The sequence below is a fragment of the Sorghum bicolor genome, chromosome 9 (genome assembly GCF_000003195.3).
Source record: "Sorghum bicolor cultivar BTx623 chromosome 9, Sorghum_bicolor_NCBIv3, whole genome shotgun sequence".
In the NCBI taxonomy this organism is placed as follows: domain Eukaryota; kingdom Viridiplantae; phylum Streptophyta; class Magnoliopsida; order Poales; family Poaceae; genus Sorghum; species Sorghum bicolor.
In genome coordinates, this window is record NC_012878.2 from 169,693 (window position 1) to 193,510 (window position 23,818).

General features: G+C 41.3%; 4 protein-coding genes across 4 annotated transcripts; 1 reads left to right on the forward strand and 3 right to left on the reverse strand.

The window, feature by feature from the left end:
- LOC8066586 lies at window positions 2,952–3,938 on the forward strand. Its single transcript, XM_002439049.2, has 2 exons — window positions 2,952–3,101; window positions 3,246–3,938. The coding sequence occupies exons 1-2, from the start codon at window positions 3,088–3,090 to the stop codon at window positions 3,490–3,492; spliced, it is 261 nt and encodes an 86-aa protein (XP_002439094.2). The 5' UTR covers window positions 2,952–3,087; the 3' UTR covers window positions 3,493–3,938.
- On the reverse strand, window positions 11,051–12,291 carry LOC8065280 (leiomodin-2). The gene is made up of 2 exons (XM_002440356.2): window positions 12,109–12,291; window positions 11,051–11,925 (listed from the first exon to the last, which is right to left on the reverse strand). The coding sequence occupies exon 2, from the start codon at window positions 11,906–11,908 to the stop codon at window positions 11,348–11,350; it is 561 nt and encodes a 186-aa protein (XP_002440401.1). The 5' UTR covers window positions 11,909–11,925; window positions 12,109–12,291; the 3' UTR covers window positions 11,051–11,347.
- On the reverse strand, window positions 12,880–17,391 carry LOC8066587 (ankyrin-3). Its single transcript, XM_002440357.2, has 13 exons — window positions 17,225–17,391; window positions 17,069–17,131; window positions 16,794–16,967; window positions 16,419–16,550; window positions 16,186–16,325; window positions 15,449–15,535; window positions 14,654–14,779; window positions 14,319–14,471; window positions 14,155–14,208; window positions 13,850–13,951; window positions 13,515–13,685; window positions 13,338–13,417; window positions 12,880–13,227 (listed from the first exon to the last, which is right to left on the reverse strand). Exons 1-13 carry the CDS (start codon window positions 17,262–17,264, stop codon window positions 13,167–13,169), a joined length of 1,383 nt encoding a protein of 460 aa, XP_002440402.1. The 5' UTR covers window positions 17,265–17,391; the 3' UTR covers window positions 12,880–13,166.
- LOC8066588 lies at window positions 17,703–21,474 on the reverse strand. Its single transcript, XM_021447939.1, has 13 exons — window positions 21,275–21,474; window positions 20,685–20,758; window positions 20,502–20,579; window positions 20,333–20,408; window positions 19,733–19,803; window positions 19,408–19,509; window positions 19,187–19,276; window positions 19,021–19,095; window positions 18,895–18,927; window positions 18,734–18,814; window positions 18,540–18,599; window positions 18,254–18,373; window positions 17,703–18,149 (listed from the first exon to the last, which is right to left on the reverse strand). The coding sequence occupies exons 1-13, from the start codon at window positions 21,309–21,311 to the stop codon at window positions 17,934–17,936; spliced, it is 1,113 nt and encodes a 370-aa protein (XP_021303614.1). The 5' UTR covers window positions 21,312–21,474; the 3' UTR covers window positions 17,703–17,933.

Consider the following 23,818-nt stretch of genomic DNA (forward strand, 5'->3'; position numbering starts at 1 on the left):
CCAGCGATGTTTTCCTTACAATAAATCAGCGAATAATATCTTCAATTATGACTTTTTAGCCAAACGAACGGGACGACGTCACGGTCGTCAGTCATCACAGCAAGAAAAAACTACCTAGCCGGCCTCCGTCTTCATTATCACACAACACAATATTTCTAGAGCGAGCGAGCAATAGCCATAGACACATGCATGTATATTATGTAGAATCATGCATCCAGCAGTCATATATCCTGCAGTAGTCTAGCTAGCAATCTTCAGATCGAGAGAGAGCACCTAGCTAGAAGCGTAGAAGAAGAAGATAGAATCGGGCGGGCGAGGAAGGAAGGAATTGAAGAAGATGCAGGACTGGGCACCGGTGTTCATCTCGTTGGTGCTCTTCATCCTGCTCTCCCCAGGCCAGGGCTCCTCTTCCAGATGCCTGCCAAGTCGCGCCTCATCGCCTTCGGCAACTTCCACACCAGCGTCGCCTCCATCATCGTCCACACCATCCTCTTCTTCGCCCTCGACGCCATCCTCCTCGTCGCCATCGGCGTCCGGATCGAGCTCGGCAACTAGGCAGGCAAAGCTCCTAGCTGATGACGATCCAGCTAGCCGTGATCACAATCGTCAGATCGATGCATGCATGATCGAGCGAGGTGCCTGCCTCCCTTGGATCACCTACCTACCTAGCTTCATCTCTCATCATACTGCGAGTATTAATTCCTCGTGTGTGTTTGTATGTGTACTACATGCATATATAGGATATAGGATTATACTTATATAAAAGCCTGAACTTTAATTATATATGCCAGCAAATTAAATTAAAGCTTAAGTCGTTGTTGCTCATTTCATAGCTCTATCTTTTAGTTACGTACTAGCTGCTATATATACTGGTCGAATAAGATATATGCATCTATCATCAGTACGTAACAGTAACAAACTAGCTATCAACCTGCAGCTAACTCCGATTCATACATGCATGCTCACCCTTCAAGGGGCTGTGCAAGCTATATATAGACAGATCCGTAGTACATACATACATACATACATACATACATACATACATACATACATACATACATACATACATACATACATACATACATACATACATACATACATACATACATACATACATACATACATACATACATACATACATACATACATACATACATACATACATACATACATACATACATGTTTCTTTAGTTTTCCTCACCAACTCTCTGACTAACAGTCTGCAAGTATGTCGTATATATATGTGAGCCAGCCACAAACTTTATTAATATAACCAGGAGAAATTGATTTATTCGCTAGCTACCCCACAAGGATCCAAAAGAACACTAGCTAGTAGTGTTTCGCAATATATCTCATGGATATATATGCATGTCAGCATGCATGTGAAGTCGATAAGTCCTCGTCTCATGTTATTGCAGTAAGTAAGCGAGGTTTGCAGAACAAGGTCATCCGAATATCCGATCCAAAACGATCCCGATTGCATGTGATCGACATAGCTAATTAATTAAAGATCGTAACAAGAAGATTCCTTGCTTTGCTCTTACGATCGACCGACCGATCGATTTGCATTTGGCTGCCTCATTTGGTTGGTGTTGCACGCACGCCACACACAGCAAAACAAGTTGTTAGTCCAAATCAGGAGTTGACACACGACAGGACAACCAAGACTCCAAGAGAGTTAGCTAGCTACTCCATTCGTTCCACAATAATTTTCATTCTAGGAATAAAAAAAAAATTCTCCCAATTACTCCTCATTTTCGGTTCTACTGATTGATTTTGCTGTTGCACTTTAATCCAAACGTGTTTAAAGGAACGAGCTATAAGAGATGGCGCACAAGAACAATTGGTTGTTGAGAGCGAGCTATATGTCATAGACTAGTTCTATGACGACTACAAGATTGTCAACGACCGTTCTATAGCAGAGAAAGCTCATGAGATTCAGACAACGGGCAAAAGAATTTGAGAATTTTCCATGTATGTTTGCCGGGTAATTAAGTTTGTGGCATGAAGAATTATTGCAAAGTTACTATCATCGTGTCCGGATTTTGTCACTTACCGAAAGCAAAAGAGGCAAGAGTTTACCATTGATGGATCTTTGGATGTTGAGAAGTCAAGGACACAAAGACACACTTGATCGAGGCGCAGGAGAAGAGTCGTCGGATCCATTATATGTTTGCTATTTGACAGATCTTTAATAACATGCATACTAGCATTTGGTTGACTAAATTATTGTGGACGAAGTAGATGGGCGCTCCCCGTTAATATACAGTGGATATATACATGCTCCAACATATATGTTGAGAATTCCACAATACTGAAGCCTAATGATTGTACGTACTCTGAAATTTATGCTCCATCCTGAAAGACACAGAAGGAAGTTAAAAGGCACACCTGAATGCATGTTGTATCAGTTGGGTTGTTGATGAGTGAGTCACGCAATTGAACAAAGACGTATTGCTCCTAGGCTTACCTCAGCTGCTCAACATATATATGCATTGCATAAATATCATTAGTTGAGGATAAGGAGAGACGTACGTACGTCCAGATAGATAGATCCCTCTCACTCTCGGTGTCTGTTATTATCACACTTTATACTTTCTAGTAAGATCGAAGCTAGAAACGCTAGCTAGCCCTGCCGCATACTGAATGAAAAAGAAATAAAGCAAGCAATTGTAATGAAGTGTCATCTGATGATGACAACTATCTCCACCACCTGACCTCTAATTAAGTAATGACCGGCAAATAAAAGTAGCTAGTGTTTTACTGTTTACGTACACAGACGACACACACCAAAAAAATAAGAGAGAGAGAGAGAGAGAGAGAAAAGCGTCTCCTGAACATACATATACATACCAGTATAATGTATATATATGGTACACAATAAGTGAAGGACGACATGCCATTGTCATGTGGGAACGGCCATGGAAAGCGAGACATCACCAACCAACCAGAAACAGCAGGCAGGCGGATCATCATATATCATATACTAGCAATATATCAATATGCAAGGCATGGCCGAGAGAGACTGAGAGAGCGCTAGAGCGAGCACCAGCAAACCAAACCAAATACGAAAAGCATGCAGGCCACATGCGTGTGATGAGGTAATAGCTGCAGGCTCACGCCTCACCTAGCTTCTCCGGCTGGCCTTCGTTGTTCCCCAGCAATTTCGTCAGCCACTCCTCCATATATCCAGCCACAAGTCAAACACAAGACACACAATTAATTAAGCGATCGATCATCATCAGGATTCAGGAGGCCAGGCGGATCGACGACGACGAGATGTCGGACTGGGGCCCCGTGGTGATCGGGCTGGTGCTGTTCGTGCTCCTCTCGCCGGGGCTGCTGATCCAGCTCCCCGGCCGCCACCACTTCGTCGAGTTCGGCAACCTGCAGACCAGCGCCGTCTCCATCCTCGTCCACTCCATCATCTACTTCGCGCTTATCACCATCTTCGTCATCGTCATCGGAGTGCACATCACCACCGGCAACTAGCTATCTACCTACCTATAATATCATATCTCGATTCAATCACCACCTTGATTGCTTGTTGTAGATTCAATCATATAAATCGTCGATCCTATTCTTCATTCGCTTCTTTCTTTCTTTCTTTCTTTCAAATTCATGCATCTGTATTACTACATCATATATACATGTCTTCCTACCTACTTCTGACTCCTCTCTGTCCTTCATCAGCATACTAGAGTATACTGTCGTGTATGTACTATGTATAGTACGGTACGGTGGATATGTAAAGGCTTTGTTTGTTTGTTTTGTTTTTTGCCCCTCCGATCCCCTTGCAAATAAAAGGATATCGGACCAACTCTTTACTTGCCTTCTCCAAGCTTCTAGCATTTCTCTTGTAACAACTAGAATATGTAGGAGCATATGTATGTTATTAGCTTCTATATATATGTATTGTATGATCCATTCTTTGAGTATGCTAATTACGTCTCTAACTAAGGGTACTTTCATAACCATATAAGTTTTTTGTGGTTTGTTAAGGGATAGGATATATATACACTGCTCCCTCCATCATAAAAAAATAATGTAATTCTAGGTTTTTAGCTAGTCAAACTTTGTTAATTAAGTTTTTAGAAAATATTATTTCTCTAAATAAGTTTATTATGGACATACATATTCCACTCCAATGGTACTTATTCCACATTATAGAAATTAGGACTTTTTTATAGATTGGTCCTTGAAAAGTGAGAATTATGTTCTTTTTTGAGACGAAGGACTATATAGGAGAAATTGTAGTGTTAAATTTTGTGTTATGGAGATCATACGTGCTATATTCAAGTCTCTCTCTCTTTTACCTTTTTGCGGGAAAAGGTTGAGCTTATATTAAATATGAACAGGGTTACAATTATCCGCCACTAAGGCTGTCTCCGGAGCCCTCATGATCCACACCTTGGAACAGAGTTGTTTACAAGCATGTTGGCCTAAACCATGAGCAACCCTATTACACATTATTACAGTGGATAAACTCAACCCCACTAAGCTCATCACCGAGCAACTTAGCTTCTTTCAGCTGTAATGCAAGCTTTGAGCGATTATCTTCATTAGATTTTAGAGCTTTGCAAATTGACAGACAATCTGTCTCCAAAACAACAGGTAGATCAATCCATTGGATTGCCAATCTCAATCCCTCAATTAGCGCCATAAGTTCAGCAACTTCGGGATCTAAGCAATGAAAGTGAAATTGGCTTTAAGCAAATAGAACTGAACCATGTGCATCTCTCGCAATGATTCCCAAACCAACAAGGCCATCCTTTAGACATGCATCAACATTTACTTTCACATACCCAGATTGTGGCGGTTGCCACTGAGATTGCAACCGAGGTGCCTCTCCATATACCCCAAATGTTATATAAGACATGCATGACATCGAGTTAGGAGGACCATATCTCAGGCATCTTATTAGTTAGGTCATGCATGCATGCTATCATAATAATCAACTTAATTCAATGCATGTCTCCCAACTACTACAACCATATCTGAGGCAGCTACTTAATTTCTCAGCATCCATCATCAGCCTCTTGCAAAATTAAATATTCTATCCTTTACAAAACTTTATTTGATAATTTTGACCTTACTGTTCAAAGTTTGATATTTGGTTGCTTCTTCATAGATATAGATATACATACATACTGCACGAGAGAATGAAACCAATATGTTGTTGTCAAAGTATCTAATTTCAACGGAAAATGTATTACACTCTTAATAGTATTTGAATTGACTAACAACTAACATTTGATAAATTATGACAAGTTAAAGGGATAGTTGTTTTTACATGGAGTGAGTATATATGTACTACACTTTCAAAAGAATACTTTCAAAGAATTAGAAAAGGCCCCATATGTTTTTTTTATTTTACATAAGAAATACATGTTGTGTAGACATGACAGAGACGTATATGATCGTCCACTACCTATCTGCTGTACATGATGATGATGAGACGATTCTTGTTCACCACTAAAGGATGATGATATGACTGAAGCTGAACGGTGGTAGCTATAGCTTGTGTGAAGATAAGGCTAAGCACATTATATATGGCTAGGCCTCTCCCTTGCGAAGCAGGAGCAGGAGCAGGAGCAGGAGCACCGTGCATCTCACTTTCTGCCTTTGGTTTCGAGAACGTGAAATGTGTTGTCTCCATTTGCAGTATATTTCACTTTCACAATGATGATCTGATGGCATGCGTGGCAGCATATATAATATAAGCTCTGAGTCTGACGACATGTATTTCACTTTCACAAAGAAAAAAATTTTCTTTTCGCGAACTAAACAATGCCTTCATTTCTTCTTCTTTTTTCCTCTAAACAAACAATTCTGGAACCAAGTGCTAATAATGAATGTCAGCAAGAAATGCAGTGGCAGAAAACAAAATGGCATACAATAGCTGATCAGACAAGGGCCTGTTCGCTTGGCACTGGCGATCTGGCATATACTCCAGATGGCACTGAGCCTGCTGCCTGCATTCCTAAAGATAGCAGCATCCAAGTCCAACAAACAATTTTATTAATAGAAATAGAGTTGCTAAACATAGCATAGCGGCTCTGCACCATCTGTTTTTTTTAGGCCCTGCTGACCTCTTTCTATTCTATATAGTAATAGTGTCATTATTTATAGAAGATTGGTAGTGTCGAATTCCTTCATCACTTCCGGTGATCGAAAAAGCAAGCAGCTAACATTACAACAGCACCTCGAGGGACGGCGATGGGCAAGGCATCATGGAGGACGCCGTCCTTGGTCGCATTGGCGCTGCTGGTGGCGCTCCTGGCGGCAGCAACGGTGGCTGCCGCGGCCGAGGAGGAGGGGTCGTCAGCGGCGCCGGCGCCGGCGGTTGCGGATGCTGATGCGCCGGCGGCGGCAGACGAGGACACGGCAGGCGGCGGCGGTGACGGAGCTCCGGCACCAGCGCCGGTGAGCGAGGAACCCAGCCACAAGACGATAGGCGCCAAGGCCAAGGCAGGGCTGCACACCGTCATGGCGAGCATCTCCAAGGGCAAGAACAAGTTCGAGTGCAAAGTCCTGGGCCGCCATTGCCCCGCCTCTGAAGCTCCCTCCGCCCAGTGATTAATTAATAATTAATTAAAACAACAACAACAACAAAAAGCCATCCATCAGATGATCATATCCATCCACACCACACCACACATTCTTCATTTGTTCAATGCAGTGATCTGCAATCTTATCTGTATGAATGTATGAATTATTATGATCACTCCCCTGCCCTCTTGGTCTCACAATGCGAGAAGAGAGCAGATGAGATACCTAATAATGCAGCCAAACATGGGTACATTAAGAATTTATTGTCATTTATATTCTTGACTTGATTCTCATTAAGAATGCCCAATCGAGCAATCAATTGGCCGGCAGGTGATTTATTCATTTTGATCAAAGCCGGCATGTAAATATTAAAACAACAAAACAGCAGAGGAATGTGTATGAATCTCACGAGTGAGTTTGCAAAGCGCAAGAATGACAGGCAGTCATCATTCAGACAGAAATTCTGTGTTTCAAAAGGAAAAATGTGGCCGAACACAAAATCCACAATATTGGAATATATTATCTTCTATATCATCAGAGCAGCAAACAGAGTACTCCATCCATTCCAAATTATAAGAATCTTTTGGCTTTTCTACATTCATGTCTTTTGCCACTATGTCTAGATACGTGGCAGAAAAGCCAAAATATCTTATAGTTTAGATTGGAGGGAGTATATATCTTCTTGTTGCCAAAACGAAAAGGAAGATTAAATGTCAAATTTCTTTGAGATCCTTAGTTGCAAAATAAAAGAGACATAGTTGTTTTTTTAGGAAAAATAAAAAATGGCCACGCATCATTCTCAGACTTCCATAGTTCTAAAACCAGGCATCACTAAGGTTTCCCTCATATAGTAGGAGATAAAACAGGATATATATTTCCTACGGCCCAATAGGAGATAATAATGGCATTGATTCACTTGGCACAGAATTCTACCGCCAATAAACTGAATAAAATAATACAGGTGGCAGGCATACATTTGTCTCATGCAATGTATTCTTGTTTCTTAATTGGGTATATCAAGAACATCCAATTAAGCAATTCATCCGTCAATTTGGTATATATTCATTTCGATCAAAAGACTATAAATTATGAACCAACAAAACAAAAGAAGAATGTAGATGACAGGAGTTGCACGGGGCAAGCAAGCACTTGCCTGACAATAGCTAAATCACTGTAAGTGAGTTTGCGAAGCACTAGAATAAAAGCCAGTTTGAGCAAATGGGACTTAACACAAGACAATGACAGTATTCAGACATACACTCTACGTTCCAAAAGAAACTCAAGGGTAGAATCAAAGATTCAAATACTAGAATACATTCTACTGATCTGATCAGATCAGCAAGCTAGAGTGGTGAAAGCATCTGTATGTTTTAGTAACAAAAAATAAAAGGCAGATTAAGTATCGACGTCTTAGAGGTCCTTGGTTGCAATTGCAAAAAATAAGAGACATGACCCTTTTTTTTAAGAAAAAAAGGTCACTTGCCTGGCCAGCACCATTCTCAGACTGAGATCTAAAAGCAGGCATCACTAGGCTATCTCATAGTCATGGGAGATAAACAGGACAATATTTTACTAACGCCAGTGAGGATATACCATTGGACCAATTGAAAACAGCAGAGGAATGTAGATGACACGAGTAGCACGGGCAACCAAAGTAACAATAGCTGAATCAGAGCAAATGAATTTACAAAGCAAGTAATTAAAGGCAGATGAGCAAATGTGTACCTGCTTTACACATTATAATGACAGTATAGAGACATAAACTCTATGTTTCAAAACAAACTCTATGGTAGAAGCAAAGATTCTATCCAGTAATATAATACATTCACTCTTCGAATCAGCAGGCTAACTGACAACATATAGAGTGCAGATTTGGTGCCCAGGGGGGCTGGCACCCTTGTTGGCTAAAATACCATGTTGCAATGTTTCAGAAACCATCACAAAAAAATCATGTATGTAGTACACATAAAGTTAAGTGTAGATGCAACAATTCAGTTTGAAATTCGTCCTAGATGCCAAGAAACAAAATAGACAGGCAACCAACCTGGCACTGTTCATCATGCGCTGACAGTAACACTTCTGCTTTTTTAATCTCAGCATCAAAGATGAATTTCAATCTGAATTCTTGTGGATACACTTAACTTTAGGTGTACTGCATACATGATTTTTTGTGATGACTTTTGAAACATTGTAACATGGTATTTTAGTCCTTTAGCTAACGAGGGCGCTATCAGCCTACCACTCTGGGTGCCATATGATTTTTCCAACATATATATGTTCTAGCTGTGAAAAATGGAAAGGCAGATTAAGTGGCAATTTCTTAGAGATCCTTAGTTGCAAAAAAATAAAACTTTTTTTTAAGAAAGACCACCTTGCCTGGCTTCAGGGGCGAATCCAGGATGGGGACAGAGGGGGGGAGGGGGGCGCTAAATATTGAAGATTTAGGGCTAGAGCTAGAGATTAATGGTGATTTGAGGCTAAGTAACAGTGATTTAAGGCAAACATCAGGCTCGCGAGGGGGGCTGCAGCTAGCACCGTTCTCAGGCTTTCAGAGTTTTTACTAGTGTGCAAAGCACAAGAATGAAAAGCAGCGTGCAAATAGGTACGTACTTCTGACATAAATTCTGTGTTTCAAAATAAAAGGTGTGGCCAACGGAAAAATTGAAGTACTAGAATATGTTGAACTCATTGGATCAGCAAGCCAGAGTGGCAACTATATATATGTGTTCTATTTGCAAAAAGAAAATGCAGAACATATTTCGATTTTTAGTCGAAGAAAAGGAGAGACAGAATTCTACAACCCATGAACTGAATGAAATAATAGAAGTATATATGCAATGTATTCTTGTTTCTTAATTGGCCAATTAAGCAAATCATCCATCGATTGGGTATATATTCATTTTGATCAAGAGTATAAATAATAAACCAACAAAACAACAGAGGAAGGCATGAGTTGCACAAAGAAGGCAGGTACTTGTCTGACAATAGCTAAATCACTAGTGAGTGAGTTTGCAAAGTACTAGAATGGAAGGCAGTTGAGAAAATGGGACCTAACACAAGACAATGGCAATATTCAATACACACTGTGTTTCAAAAAAAATGTACGAGCAAAGATCCGAATACTAGAATATATTCTGCTAATCAGATCAGCAAGCCAGGAAGCCATGGCAGAAAGTACTGTTGGCTGATTTGTTATGAGAGAAAAATACTGCTGAATAGGTGGCAGATTCGGCTGATAAGCAGCCAGGAAGCCATGGCAGAAAGCATGTTTTAGTTGCAAAAAAAGGCAGATTAAGTGTTGACTTGTTAGAGACCTTTGGATGCAAAAAAATAAGAGAGATGACCCCTTTTTTTTAAAAAAAAGGTCACCTTGCCTGACCAGCACCATTCTCAGACTTTCAGAGTTCTAAAAGCAGGCATCTCATGGTCATGGGAGATAAACAGGACAGTATTTTACAAAAGTATTCTACAAAAGCCCGTGAGGATATAATAACATTGGTCCAATTGAATAACTCATCCATCAATTGGCCGGAAATATATTATTCTTTTGATCAAGTGAGTATAAATAATGAACCAACAAAACAACAGAGGAATGTAGATGACACGAGTTGTGGGGCAACCAAAGTGACAATAGCTGAATCAGAGTGAATGAATTTGCAAGGCACGAGAATTAAAGGCAGTTGAGCAAATGTGTACCTCCTTTACACATGATAATGGAGTAGAGAGACATAAACTCTATGTTTCCAAAGAAACTCTAGGGTAGAAGCAAAGATTCTATCTAGTAACAAAATACATTTCACTCTTCGGATCAGCAAGCTAACTGATAACATGTGTATGTTCTAGCTGTGAAAAAGGAAAGGCAGATTACGTGGGGCGATTTCTTAAAGATCCTTAGTTGCAAAAAAAAAAATTGGACACCTTTTTTATTTTAAGAAAGACCACCTTGCCTGGCTAGCACCATTCTCAAATTTTCAGAATTCTAAAAGCACTCATTAGTCATTACTAGTGACTTAGTGAGCAAAGCACAAGAATGAAAAGCAGTGTGCAAATAGGTACATACTTCAGACATAAATTCTGTGTTTCAAAGGAAAGGTGTGGCTGAAGCAAAAATTGAAGTACTAGAATATGTTGAACTCATTGGATCAGCAAGCCAGAGTGGCAACAATAGTATGTGTTCTATTTGCAAAAGGAAAATGCAGATCATATTTCGAGTTTTAGTCATAAAAAAAGAAGTGGGGAAGACCACCTTGCCTGCCTGGCACCATTCTCAGAGTTCTAAAAGCAGTCATCACTAGCATTTCGCTCATGACAGATAAGCAGAACAATATTTCCTATAGCACAAGAGATATGATATTGATCCACTTGGAACAGAATTCTACAGCCCATGAGCTGAACGAAATGCAAAATAGCAATGCTGACACTAATAAAGCAATGCAAATCAAGGAAAAGATGTAAACAGAGGCATGCACACAAGAGTTCAACAATAGCCCAATAATGATACCATAGAACACAGCAAAAATATACAGCATGGCTAGTGGATACCATTCCAACACAAGATCCGATATATCTTTCAGACAAAAACCTTTTCACCAGCAATTTGATATACCAATTGTAACAAACATATGCAATATCCCTGGTGCTGCCTCAGGTAGCCCAGTGCAGTGGCATTAGAAATCTACAGTGGGTCCCATGAAAATCCCTGGTTATTTGAATCACCTCAACTCAAAAGATCAAAAGAAAACGCAGAGTCCGCGTATCCGCTCACCCCAACTCACAAAGCTTCACGGGCTACTTACTAATCAGCTTTTGCGGCAGCAGCAGCCTTGACGGCCATGAGAGCGCACGCCTCAAATCTCTTGACTGCTTCAGCACACTTGAGCGGGTCCTTTGCGTTGGTCTTGTAACACTCAAGGCAGCCTGCCCTCTCCTGGGTGCAGGGCATGGGGTTCTGGTACGGCAGCTTGAACTCCTTGTCGTGCAGCTCCTTTGCTCTCTTGCTGAGCTCTTGGCGTGCCCCAGCTTCCTGCTTCTCCAGCTTCTCGAGAACGGACTCGCTTTCTTTCAGGATGGAGCGGATGGCTTCCACCTCCGGCATTGTGGCCGGGGGTGGCGGGGGCGCAGGGGTCACAGGCAGAAACATTGGGGGAGGCTGCAGAGGCCACCCAGGAGCAGGAGCAGGAGCAGGAGCAGGGCTGCTCGTCTTGGGTTCGCTTGGGAATTCCGGGGGCTCTTCATGTGGCTGCACGATGGGCTTCTTCTTAGGCTTGGGCTTCCTGGCTTTCCGTTTCACCTTCTCATCATCGCGAGCAAGCTGGTCGATGAGCTTGGTGCTGATCTGGATTGTGTAGTCACCCATTGCAGCAGAGACGAGTCCTGCACCAATAGCAAGCATATCAATGGCCACCTTCACCTTGCAAGAATGCTGATCGGATCCAATAATTTTTGCAAAAACTTCAAAGTTAGAAGGATTGTCAAATAGCTAAATCGCTTTAGGTTAGGGTTTCGGTGCTCAGCTTCGCACAGCATAAGGGAAGGGAAGAGAAAGGGTAGGAGTACCTGGTGGGTGCTCGTCGCCGGCGAAGAGAACAAGGAAAGCCTCAGCACCCGGCGGAGGCGGCGGCGGCAGCGGCCCAACAGTCGTCGGGGAGCGACAGGGTCTCGAGAGAGAGAGGAGGAGGAGGAGAGGAGGAGGAGGAATAGGGATGCAGCGGACGGAAGGGGAAGCAGGTTATGCATCGCCGGCGGAAAAAAAACGCACGGGCTTCTTGTGGGCCGTTTTTTCAGTTTCTTTAAAAATTTGTGTTTTTTTTTTCTTTCTCTCCCTTTATATTTTTTATTATTCTTGTTGATTATATATATCTATTATATTGATTGGACACTATCAATGGCTTGGTATGAACTCATTAAAAAAATCCATGCTCCAATAAGAACTAATAAAAAGTATTGACACTTCAATATCTTATGAAAAATTTGAGTCTTTCTAGCACTCTCTTTTGATTTCTAGCACTCTCTTTTGATTCTATAATTTGCTAAGGATTTTTATGTTGTAACAGGGTTAAAGATTAAGTTTAAAAATACTTTTGTGTTAGAATTGCCACACTTTATCGACCTTAAATAATCTGGCTAAGCGAGTGTTATGCTTTATGGGAAAAAAATTGCTAAAAAGTATATAGCAAGAGTAAATAAAAAAAATGCTAGCGCAAATTGTGATAGACATCTCACATGAGAACAAAACGCGGCCAATGGCTAATAACGAGAGAGAAATAAGGTTGCATTTTATCTTTGTTTGCATTGCCAGGTTGATAGTTAATGAGACCCTAACAGTGATTAAAATGCAATTTAAACCAGGATAACACGAGAGAACAAGTTTAAGATCCATCCATGCACTTTACTCTCAAAACAATCACGAAACACAAAAATTGGCAAAATTCGCTCTTCCCAATTTCATGATCACATCTCATCGAACTTGAGTTGCACTATCATCATTCCTCATCTCAACGGATTCCAACTAAAATATTAATAATAATGTCCATCCAACTAGACTACCTCCACCTTATCATATCTATCTTCCCATCAAACAGCACAGCTTCAGTCCCCACCACATAATCCTCGTCTCATTGTGTTGAGCTTGGCGTGTCCACGCCATGGAACTTTCTCCCAGCTTCGATGGCCTCCCTGTTTGTGTGTTTCATCGACATGACCAAAAGATCTTAGCACAAGAACAGCCTGCTAGCAAAACAAAAGGCGTCTTCTGTACAAACCAGGTAATGCTTCCAAGTTCTAACCTGAATGCGCTGACAAGCTCTTTGTTCTCTGGATCCAGCTGCACCCCCTCATAAAAGGCATTTGCGGCGTCCTCAAACCTCTGCCAGGATCACCACAAACAGCAAATGAACTAGTCATCATCTAAACACAAATCAGTAGTGGTTGAATTCCCATTCAAATCACAGACCATCGCATACCTGTAACAGACGATGGGCTGCACCTTCCCTGTAGCAAGCTTTCGCCCAATCTGGTCTTAATGCCCGGCATGCTTTCGCATCTTCCAGAGCACGTTCAGCTTGCCCTGCTCGCAGCCAGCAGAGGCTCCTGTTTGAGAGCACTGTTGCATCAGTTGGGTCCAACTCTGTAGCCTGAAATGCAATTCCATACCAACATTAGTCTCTTGCAGCTAAACTGACAGCACTCAGGATATTGAAGAATAATAGTTGGATCTAAGGTATGGTTAAAAGCACAATCCCAGAGTTCAATATTGCTGTGCTTTGTCTATGCGGAAAAATCAATCCATCTTAGTTACCTGCGTATAAGCATCCACTGCTACAAGGTAGTCCTTTCTTCTGAAGGCATCATCACCTCTTGATTTGGCTTCCAAGGATCTTTTCTTTGCTTCAGGTGACACCTGCACAGCAAATTAACTAACGTCAGATTTCAATTTTCAGTTGACATCAACAATTAAATCAAGCCTACCTTTATTTAAGATGATAGAGGCCTGCAGCCCCTGATTATATGTCCTAATACATGTATATGAATAGACCTGACTGTCATTTAATATAGTACAAGCCCAGACTGACACCAAAACTATGTAACAAGTGCATGACATACCTCAACAGTTTGTGTTCGGCCTGATTTCAGAGATGCTGCTTCCTTCGATTGAGACTGCAAAGTTTGTTTACCAGTTAGCAGACACAGAGAGCTTTTCTTTTTCTGGTTAGAGGTTTATGGATCCGATGACAATGCAAAATAACTAAAAATCTAAAATGAGGCACCTTTTCCCCATATTCTTTAGGTAGCATCTGTTCTATAATCCCATCTACGTTCCAGTTTGAAACACCTGGAATTGGGGATGTTAATGGTAAAAGAAGTTCCACAGCTTCCCGGTTATTTCTCCAAGCAGCAACCTGAACTGGCTTCAGTTCATCCTGAGGTAAGAAATCACATGGCAATCAAGTTGTATTCAGTGTTCGTTGGCATGATCTGGATACAAAGACCAAAAGATTGCAGCATCTTTATGGATATTTAAAACAGGTCAACATATACCATGAACCTGATATTGAAATTTCAGTATGACGCTGCTTGTTTTATTACGATGAATACAACTTACATCATCGCAGATATTCGGGTCAGCTCCAGCTTTAAGCAAACATTTGATGACTTCTATATTTCCACTATCTGCAGCAATATGCAAAGGGGTTGCTCCACCAGCCTTGACATTTGGGTTTGCACCAGCCTACATTGCATATTATTCAGTTAGTTTCTGAGGTAGAAGACATAGTTGATCCTCCTTCCATCCATAGATAGAAGGCGCAACTCCTCCAGCACCAAGACCAATAAACGATTTGATTTATGTGCGTTCTGAGGAGAGCATTTTGGATGTCGTGCATGCAGGAATGGCCAGCCCATTCACTCCTCCACACGTGAGAGAGAGAACATGCATGCTCTGTGAGTAACGGTCTGTGCATGTGGTGAGGGAGGCGATGAGGTTAGCAGACACAGCAGTAAATGTTGCATGCACGTGAATGGTGCCAGGACTCGGCCGCCTTATATACTCTGACTATAGAAAAAAAGTGGTTACACTTGCACCTTCTATTCACAGACGGAAGGAGTACAAGGTATTAGTAACTAAGTACATGGAACAATATTGTGCTGCGTGTATCAGTCAACTAAGCATTTCAGCCTTCTTCCTTGAAACTCCTATATGCCAGCAAACAAGCATGACAGTTTGCATTGCGTAATATAAAGCAAGACTGGAAAATAGGGGCACCAGAAATATGCTTAATTTTATTTATGCGTGTATTCCTATGAATCCCAAGGGCATAGGACACAGCTGAAGTAAGAAGATATAGGGGGGGGGGAGGGGGATACAGGTGTTTTATGCTCATCAAATTAGACTATGTACCTTGATTAGAACCTCCAAGCATGGGAGGGAACCTGCAGCAACAGCAGATAGCAATGCTGTGACACCATCATCGTTTTCAGTATTTGGCTGCAAAAAGAAAAGATATATAAAAAGAATTAGCCCATTTGCAATGTCATAGGAAACTTAAATAACTTCATGCCATACTCAGGAATCACGATTTATTTATTGTGCTCCAGATTGACACATTTGGATCCAGAGAAACATATGCATCTCTTGCATGGTGGCTTGAACAATTCAAACAAGTCTAGATGAAAGATGTCACTAACGGCAGATATAAGTCTGGAAAAGGCAAAGGTTCACAAGTAACGTTTGCTGCACCTACTGGCTTGGCTACAAGATAATCAATTGATTGTCTTCGACATTTATATTAGTCCCGTTATACACCTCTGTGCTTTTGTCCTGATCTTGTAGGTTAGTAACGAACTAGGGGTCTCCTCTATTGTTCTCCGGACCAAACACGAAAAAGGAAAGAAAGATTGCTGCATGTTTTTTGTAGTCATTGGTTCAGATCAAGGAGATAGGGTTGCAATCAGGAAAAAATAAATAAATGGTCATGGAGAAGTACTGAGGTGAATTGACAGCATCGGAAGAGTTACATTCACAAAGCTTAGGCAGCCTAATGTTTGGTGCTAAACTGAATATGTAGTCAGCATGTTTTGAAAGAACAATCGAAAACTGAGCTCCGAACCATATAATAAATGTAAGAGGTACGGTACCTTAGCATTGTGTTGAAGCAGAAGTTTGACAGCATCCGAGTTGCCATGACCAGCAGCCCACACAAGGGGAGTGCCAGCGTCGCTTTCTGATTCGACGTCAACTCCCTTGGAGAGGAGAAGCTTCATGAGCTCCGTATTCCCTGCTCAAGCAAAAGAGATGTTGCTATACATGATTTGGTGATTATTGGCTGGTGGTGCGGAAGGGTTGGAGCACAAAGAGGCGCGCATGTTACCTATGCCTGCAGCATGGTGTAGCGCTGTGGCTCCTAGGTTGGTGGCCACCGAAGGATCAGCTCCATGGTCAAGGAGGTACTTGGCAGTGTCCAGATGGCCCTGGCGTGTAGCATGGATGAGTGGAGTTTCGCCTGGGGAGGATGAGGAGTATACAGATGAGATGGCATAATGCATGATACTACTACACTAGGCATACAGGATTACTGGGCCACACAGTGCATTATATACAGTAGAGATGAAAATCAAAGCAAAGGAAAACGGAAATGATGTATTGTACTGGGGTACACAGTGCAGTATATACAGTAGAGATGAAAATCAAAGCAAAGGAAAAGGGGAACGTGGTATTAGACTGGTATACTCTGGAAGGTACCAACCATCATCGTCCTTTGGGTCGACAGGGAGGCCGAGCTCGCCGATGAGGAATTCACAGACGTCGGCGCGGCCCTCGCGCGCGGCGAAGTGGAGAGCAGTGCGCTTGTTGGCGTCGCGCACGGCGGAGGCGACGGAGGCGGCGCCCGTGCCGTCCTCGTCGAGCACCGCGACTAAGCCTGCAGGTAAGCACCGGGTGCGAAGACGGCAAACACGGTGAGGGAGAGAGTTGAATCGATGAAGGAGGACAAAGGAATCTTGAAATCGAATTGGCACGTACTCTTGAGAGACTGGAGGTCGCCGGCGCGCGCAGCCTCCAGGAACGCCTGCACTTTGCTCCGAGCTGCCAATTCCAAGCAAGCAATGTGGGGAGTTAACCAAACTGAGCGACCGAGAAGCGGGGATTGTTTCGTTGGATCTAGTAGAAGCTAGGTACCTGAGAGGGCGGCGGTGGCGTCGGCCTCGGCCTCGGCCATGAGAGAAGCGGAAGCTTGGGTTTCCGACCGGGGTGGGGTGGGGTGGGGAGGGGGAAAGTGGAGGCGGCGGCGGCGGTGAGGGAGGCAGATTTCTCAGTCAGGCCAGGCAGAGTCGGGAAGGCAGGAGAAGAGTCGACTCGGGAGGCCGGGCCGAGTCTCTCTCTCTCTTTCTCGTCTACTAGGAACGGAAGGCCCATTAGAGTTAGAGCCCATTCCTTAGGCAAGTCTTAATGAGATTTCATCAAAGTTTGATGAACATTAAATATGCTGATGTCGCAGTGTATTAATGCAGAGAGTCTATTAAACTCTTCTGCATTATTTCTAAAGTAAGATGGGTTAGATATAAAACTCTCCATTAAATCATGTCGATTTGTTGGTGTTTGACTGAGGCCCATTTTTTTGTCTACCTAACATTCTTTTGACATAAACACAAGGACAAAGGTCAGTAAATCTATCAATTTGCTGCCAATGTATGCAAATCTTCACCATAGCCAGATAGTTTTGATATAGAGGCACACTCGTTTCGTTTGTATACAAACTTTTTTTGACGCAAATAGTGGTACGGTGGAACTCTTATTACCCACCCGTATTGCATTGCTAATTGCTATCACCTCCTCCTATTATCTATTCTAGCAGGACATAGCTAGCTAGCTACAAAATTTGCTAGTCCTAACTTAAAGCAGAAGCCCTGAGCAAAGTGCCAACCACAGGCATCCACAGGCCGCCCAAACGGCTCGAGCTTGGGTTTTGTGTCTTCGTGATAGCTGCTTTAGCCGCCGATGATGATGATGAGGCCCCATGTGAATGGGATGATTTCTCCTCAGACGCCCCTTCCCTGTTTCTCGTATGACGACATGTTCGGCCAACACCCTCCTGCTCCTGCTCCTGCAATGCAAACCTCAGTCAAAGAGCAACCAAATTGTTTGAATATAATAAACACTGAAACGGATTGGAAAAATAAAAAAAGCTCCAACCGAACCGAACCGAACCTGTGATACCGTCTCAGGCCCTTCAGCCGCAGGTGAAACCTGCATGGATGTCTCTGCTCTAGGCGATTCAGCTACAAGTGAAACTGGCGGCTCCAGAGCTAGACGAGGCAAACAAATAGCCTGTCGTAGGGGGCAACAAAACAAAGTCAACAAGTGAAACCAGTCTGACTAGGAAAAATGCCGGACAAGGTATAAATAAATAAATATATATATATATATATATATATATATATATATATATATATATATATATATATATATATATATATATATGACTCTTTATTACCCTCCCAACAATTCGATCTGAAGAGGAATCCATAACTGCAGGAATGGATGACGACGACACCTGAAACTCAAAACGCCTATTAAGATCAGAAGAGAACCAAAGGATGGGCTTAACTGGTAATAAAGAGTTTTGAGCAAAACACAGCACTTCAGATCACACGAGCAGCACGCTGCATGCCATAATAAGTGACTTGCCTGACGAACATTGGCATTCTGGCTAGGTTCCATCTTTAGGGTGAACTCACATAAGTGATTTATTCCATCTACCGTTTGATCCTACCAGGATTTGTAATCAGATAACGTTAGGCACATGTACAACCTGTAAAGGGAACTGTGGTGTTATGATTTCTCCTTACCTGAGAGCTTTCAAGACGCCCCATCTTGGATTCCTGCAAGATTTATATACAGGGAGCATGATTTCTATCAGTATGTGATACTTATATCCTCAACAAGGTACAAATGTTCTAGTACAAGGTCCCTACCAGAGTTCGAACTACAAGATTGACTGATTGCAAATCCTCCTGGAAAGCACTTAGATCTCCATGTATGATTCCAACCTACAGGTCAATAAGCTCTGCATGATTATCCACCTTCCAAATACATCAAAACCAGATAAACAAATAATTCTATGCTGCAATAAGGTTCCACCTCATCCCTTGTGCCTTCAATAATCTGCTGGGTTTCATCTAAACTAATATCCACACGATCAATCCTCCCAGCTAGATGTTTCCTTGTAACCTGAACAGTAGTAACTAGAGAATTATGAATATGTTTTGGTTGGCAATAAAACTGAAATTCCGGTGATGTAATGCAGTCTCTGAATGTAGCGCAAGTGAAAATGGAAACAAACAATTTAAGAAAAAACTTACAACAACAGAGTCTGAAACTTGATCCAAATGGCTGCCAACAGCAGTGCAAGCTTCAGCTAAACCACGTTTTGTCACAAACATCATATCAGAGAGTTTCCATCCCTGTACATTAATGCCCAAACTTTAGATACTAGTAGCTACCATTATTAGTCAAACATGGCGTTTAACTGGTAAGAAAGGGGCTGTAACAATAATACAATATATGCAGTTATTATGACCAGGATATTATAGCTGGCAAAAACATTAGCTGAAACTAAATAGTATTGAATGGTAATTTAGCATTGATGATCTGTACACTTCCATCCATAAACTAAGAGAACCTTACCTTCCACTTTATATAAGCATAGCCGATAGCCCCAGCAACAACAATGGCTGTTATAGTATATGTGTTGGGTCCTACAGGAGGAGGTAAGATAACAATTATTCAGGGCTCGTTTGGAAACAAAATAATCCCGTCCAATCCATATACGTAACGAAAAGAAGCTGGTGACGAAGTTAGTTCCACTAATCCATATGTTTTTGGGAGGGAATGGGTTTGTCAAAAGAAGCCCTCCAGGACTCTGATAAATATACTGTACAAATTACAAAGGAGTGGCAGTTATTGAGCCCTGTTTGTTTAATGGGAACAGTCTTAAAGAGATCAATACCAATAAAAGCAATTGAAATAGCAAGGAAGCATGAGAAACATGCAAAAGTTATAAGAAAAAATAAGCATTACAAGCATCTAAAAACTTATGAGAATGTAACTCCCATTCACATCTGATGCACGTTTTATCTGGACCTATACACAAAAGCCATTCGCCGTTAACTTTGCGTTTGTGAAAGTTCAATTGGTTACAGTCATAAACCACAACTAGTAGATGCAGAATCCACAGTGCATCAGTGCATGGATATCGTCAATAGAAGCCATAAGCAAAGCACTGACCAGAATTCGCAGCTGCTGTTACTATTGTATTTGGTGTTGTGGCTAGGGTCTGTATCTCCTCCCTGAGATTGTTGATCTGAAATATAAGAGATCCCATTAATCATCATATCTAGACGTTTAGAATTGTCCATGTAGAGCCAGACAAAAGTTAACATGTTGACGCACAAACCTGAGATAGCAACTGATTCTGATCGCTGCTGCCAGACTTTGTTGTGGCACCGCCTTCTTTCCCATGTTTCTTCACAAACTGTACAAGACAGACAGACAAGCACAAGCAAAGCTATGAACCCTGTTTCTATTCCTTGATAAGGGTCAATCTGACCAAGAAGGTAACAATGTAATACTATACTACCTCGGTGGCTCCAGAGAATACATCCCCCAGTTTAGGAAGTTTGGCGTCACCCGTGAGAACGGATCCAGCGACCCCTGCAAGCAACATTGAACATCTGGACACGTCACTACTTGCAGATAACTGTGATTTTACTATGAAGCAACAGGTTGCAAGATGTGATTGTAAGCACGCGCTGCAAGATCATTGTTATCTAGGAAAAGTAGATGGAGAAGCACTAGAGAATCCTTCTGATTTCACCAATACTTAATAGCAAGTGGAGGGACGTGCGTACGGCAGCAGACGAATTAACGTACCTGCCACCATGATCCAACCAGGACCTAACGCAGCAAAATAGTACAACAACTACTCGTGGCAAATTAAGCGAGCAACCTCTAGCACAGGGATGAACTAATAATAGCTAAGGTAGATTGGGTGTAGCCTAGGTCATGAGACGCCCCACATCTGCTAGTTGTCGTTGTTACCACAGACTGCTTCAAATTCCAATTCAATCTAGCACACAATCTCGATCAACACACCGCCGCGCCGCGAAATTAAAAGACGGAGCAAGGAGAGAAGCGGTTTGAGGGTGGGGAACGGCAGTGACGACGAACCGGAGCCGAGGAGGATCAGGACACCGCCGAGCACCATGGGTGAGGCCGGAACGTGAACCGCCGGCGACGGCGAGCGAACGATCTGCTTACCGCAGCGGCGGCGGCCGCGATGGCGATCTATCTATTTATTAGTCCGACCCCGACTGTTCAAATTTCCTCTATCAAATCAAACTGCAGTACTTATAATTCTCTATCTCTACTATTTATTTATTTTCTTGTTATTATTATATGATATATATATATATATAATTGGATTTATTAGTAGTACTAGTTACAACTTTTTAATAAAAACGCCCAGCCCAGCCCGTTAATCAGATCTGTTGGGCTGGATGATTTTCCTATTTTTTTTTTTTTGTTACAGCATTTTCTTATGAAAATGAATTATAAAATTTCTATATAATTCCTGTAAAAGATTTGGATTCTAAAAGAGCCCATCGTCTGATCTGATACTAGGAGCCTGCGTGGGTAGGGACTAGGGACGGTAGGATGGGCTTGGCTGGCTTGGGGTAACAAGATGAGTGAGTGAAATGGGCTTGGCTGGGCTGTTTGTCCATACATTCATGCTTGGCCCACTGGTCCCTCTTCACTCTTTTCTTTTTTCTTTTTTGATTGAAGAATAGATATAGGAGTACATATTTGGGTTGGGACCATACGGTACATATATATTATTATTATTACTATTACATCAGTAAGTAGTAGATGTAAACGGATGTTCGTTTCTACGAGACACGACAAGTAGGTAATCCCTCCACATTGTACATGGATAAGAATACATACATACAACAATGTGTGTGAGAGAGAGGCAACAACTTGGTATTAGCACTCGCACCTTATATATGAGCACAACTCTGAACTGAGTCACTGGCCATCGTCTTGTTTGTTGGTAAATAAAAGTAGTAAATTGAGAAACTATTCTGTTTCCATTTTGGGTCCTTGTTTAGTTTAAAACTTTTTTGTAAAATGAATATTGTAGCACTTTTGTTTGTATTTGACAAATATTATCTAATTATGAACTAACTATGATTAAAAGGTTCATCTCACAAATTACAGGTAAACTGTACAATTAATTATTTTTTATCTATATTTAATACTCCATGCATGTGTCACAAGATTCGATATGACGGGAATTTTGCAAAAAAAAAATGGAATTAAACAAGGCCTTGACAATGCTAAAAAGGTATACAAATGAATTTCCCCTCTATTTTATTTAAAATATAATTAGTTATAAAGAAATGAGAGCATCATCCTATAATATAAATAAGGCTAATTTTGTCATGGAATACCTGACAAACGCCGGATCACATTGGCAGATATTAGTAGTAGCAGTATTGGTGTTTGATTCAAGGTGTTAAAGTTTAATAGATATTGTAGTTTTTTCGTTTTATTTGATAATTAGTATTTAATTATGGACTAATTAAGCTCAAAAAATTTATCTTGAAATTAATCTTTAATTGTTTTTTAGTTCATAAATAGTCTATATTTAGTATTTTATGTATATATCTAAATATTTGATATGATAGAAGTTGAACTTTACCGACCCAAACCAAACAATGCCTTAAAAGAAAAAGAGAGAGAGGACGTGGCAGTATAAGACCTTGTTTAGTTCACACAAAAACTAAAAAGCTTTTTAAGATTCTCTGTAATCTTACGACATATGCATAAAGTATTAAATAAAAATAAAAATAAAACTAATTGTATAATTTATTTATAAATTATAAGATGAATTCTTTGACTCTATGATTGGACAAACAAAACCATGGGCTTTGTTTAGTTCCAAAATTTTTTGCAAAATCGACACTGTAGCACTTTCGTTTGTATTTGACAAAAATTGTCCAATCGTGGACTAACTAGGCTCAAAAGATTCGTCTCGTCAATTTCGACCAAACTGTACAATTAGTTTTTATTTTTATCTATATTTAATACTCCATGCATGAGTCTAAAGATTCGATGTGACGGGGAATCTGAAAAATTTTGCAAAATTTTTTGGGAACTAAACAAGGCCCAGAGGAGGGTAGAAATGGCAAAACGCACTCTTCCCGCCAAAACACCCACCTCCGCTGGGGCTTGGGCGATGCACTGCACCTGCACTGCACCCATGGGAGAATCCCAAAGAGGCAACAGGGCCCACTCCATAGCTGTCGTCCACTTCCTTGACCGCTCAGACTTCTGCACGCACGCAGAGCCAAAAAAAACATCTCTTCCGCTCTTCCCCTCCGTCAAAATTGTTTTCACACACGATCTCCTGCCCAAAATACAAGACATGTTAGTTTTTTATAGCACTAAGGCCTTGTTTAGGTCCAAAAATTTTGCAAAATTTTTCAGATTCTCCGTCACATCGAATCTTTAGACGTATGCATAGAATATTAAATATAGATAACAATAAAAACTAATTGCACAGTTTGGTCGAAATTGGCGAGACGAATCTTTTGAGCCTAGTTAGTCCATAATTGAACAATATTTGTCAAATACAAACGAAAGTCCTACTATTTCTATTTTACAAAAAAAATTAGAAGTAAACAAGGCCTAAAGATAAAAAGTTTTTAA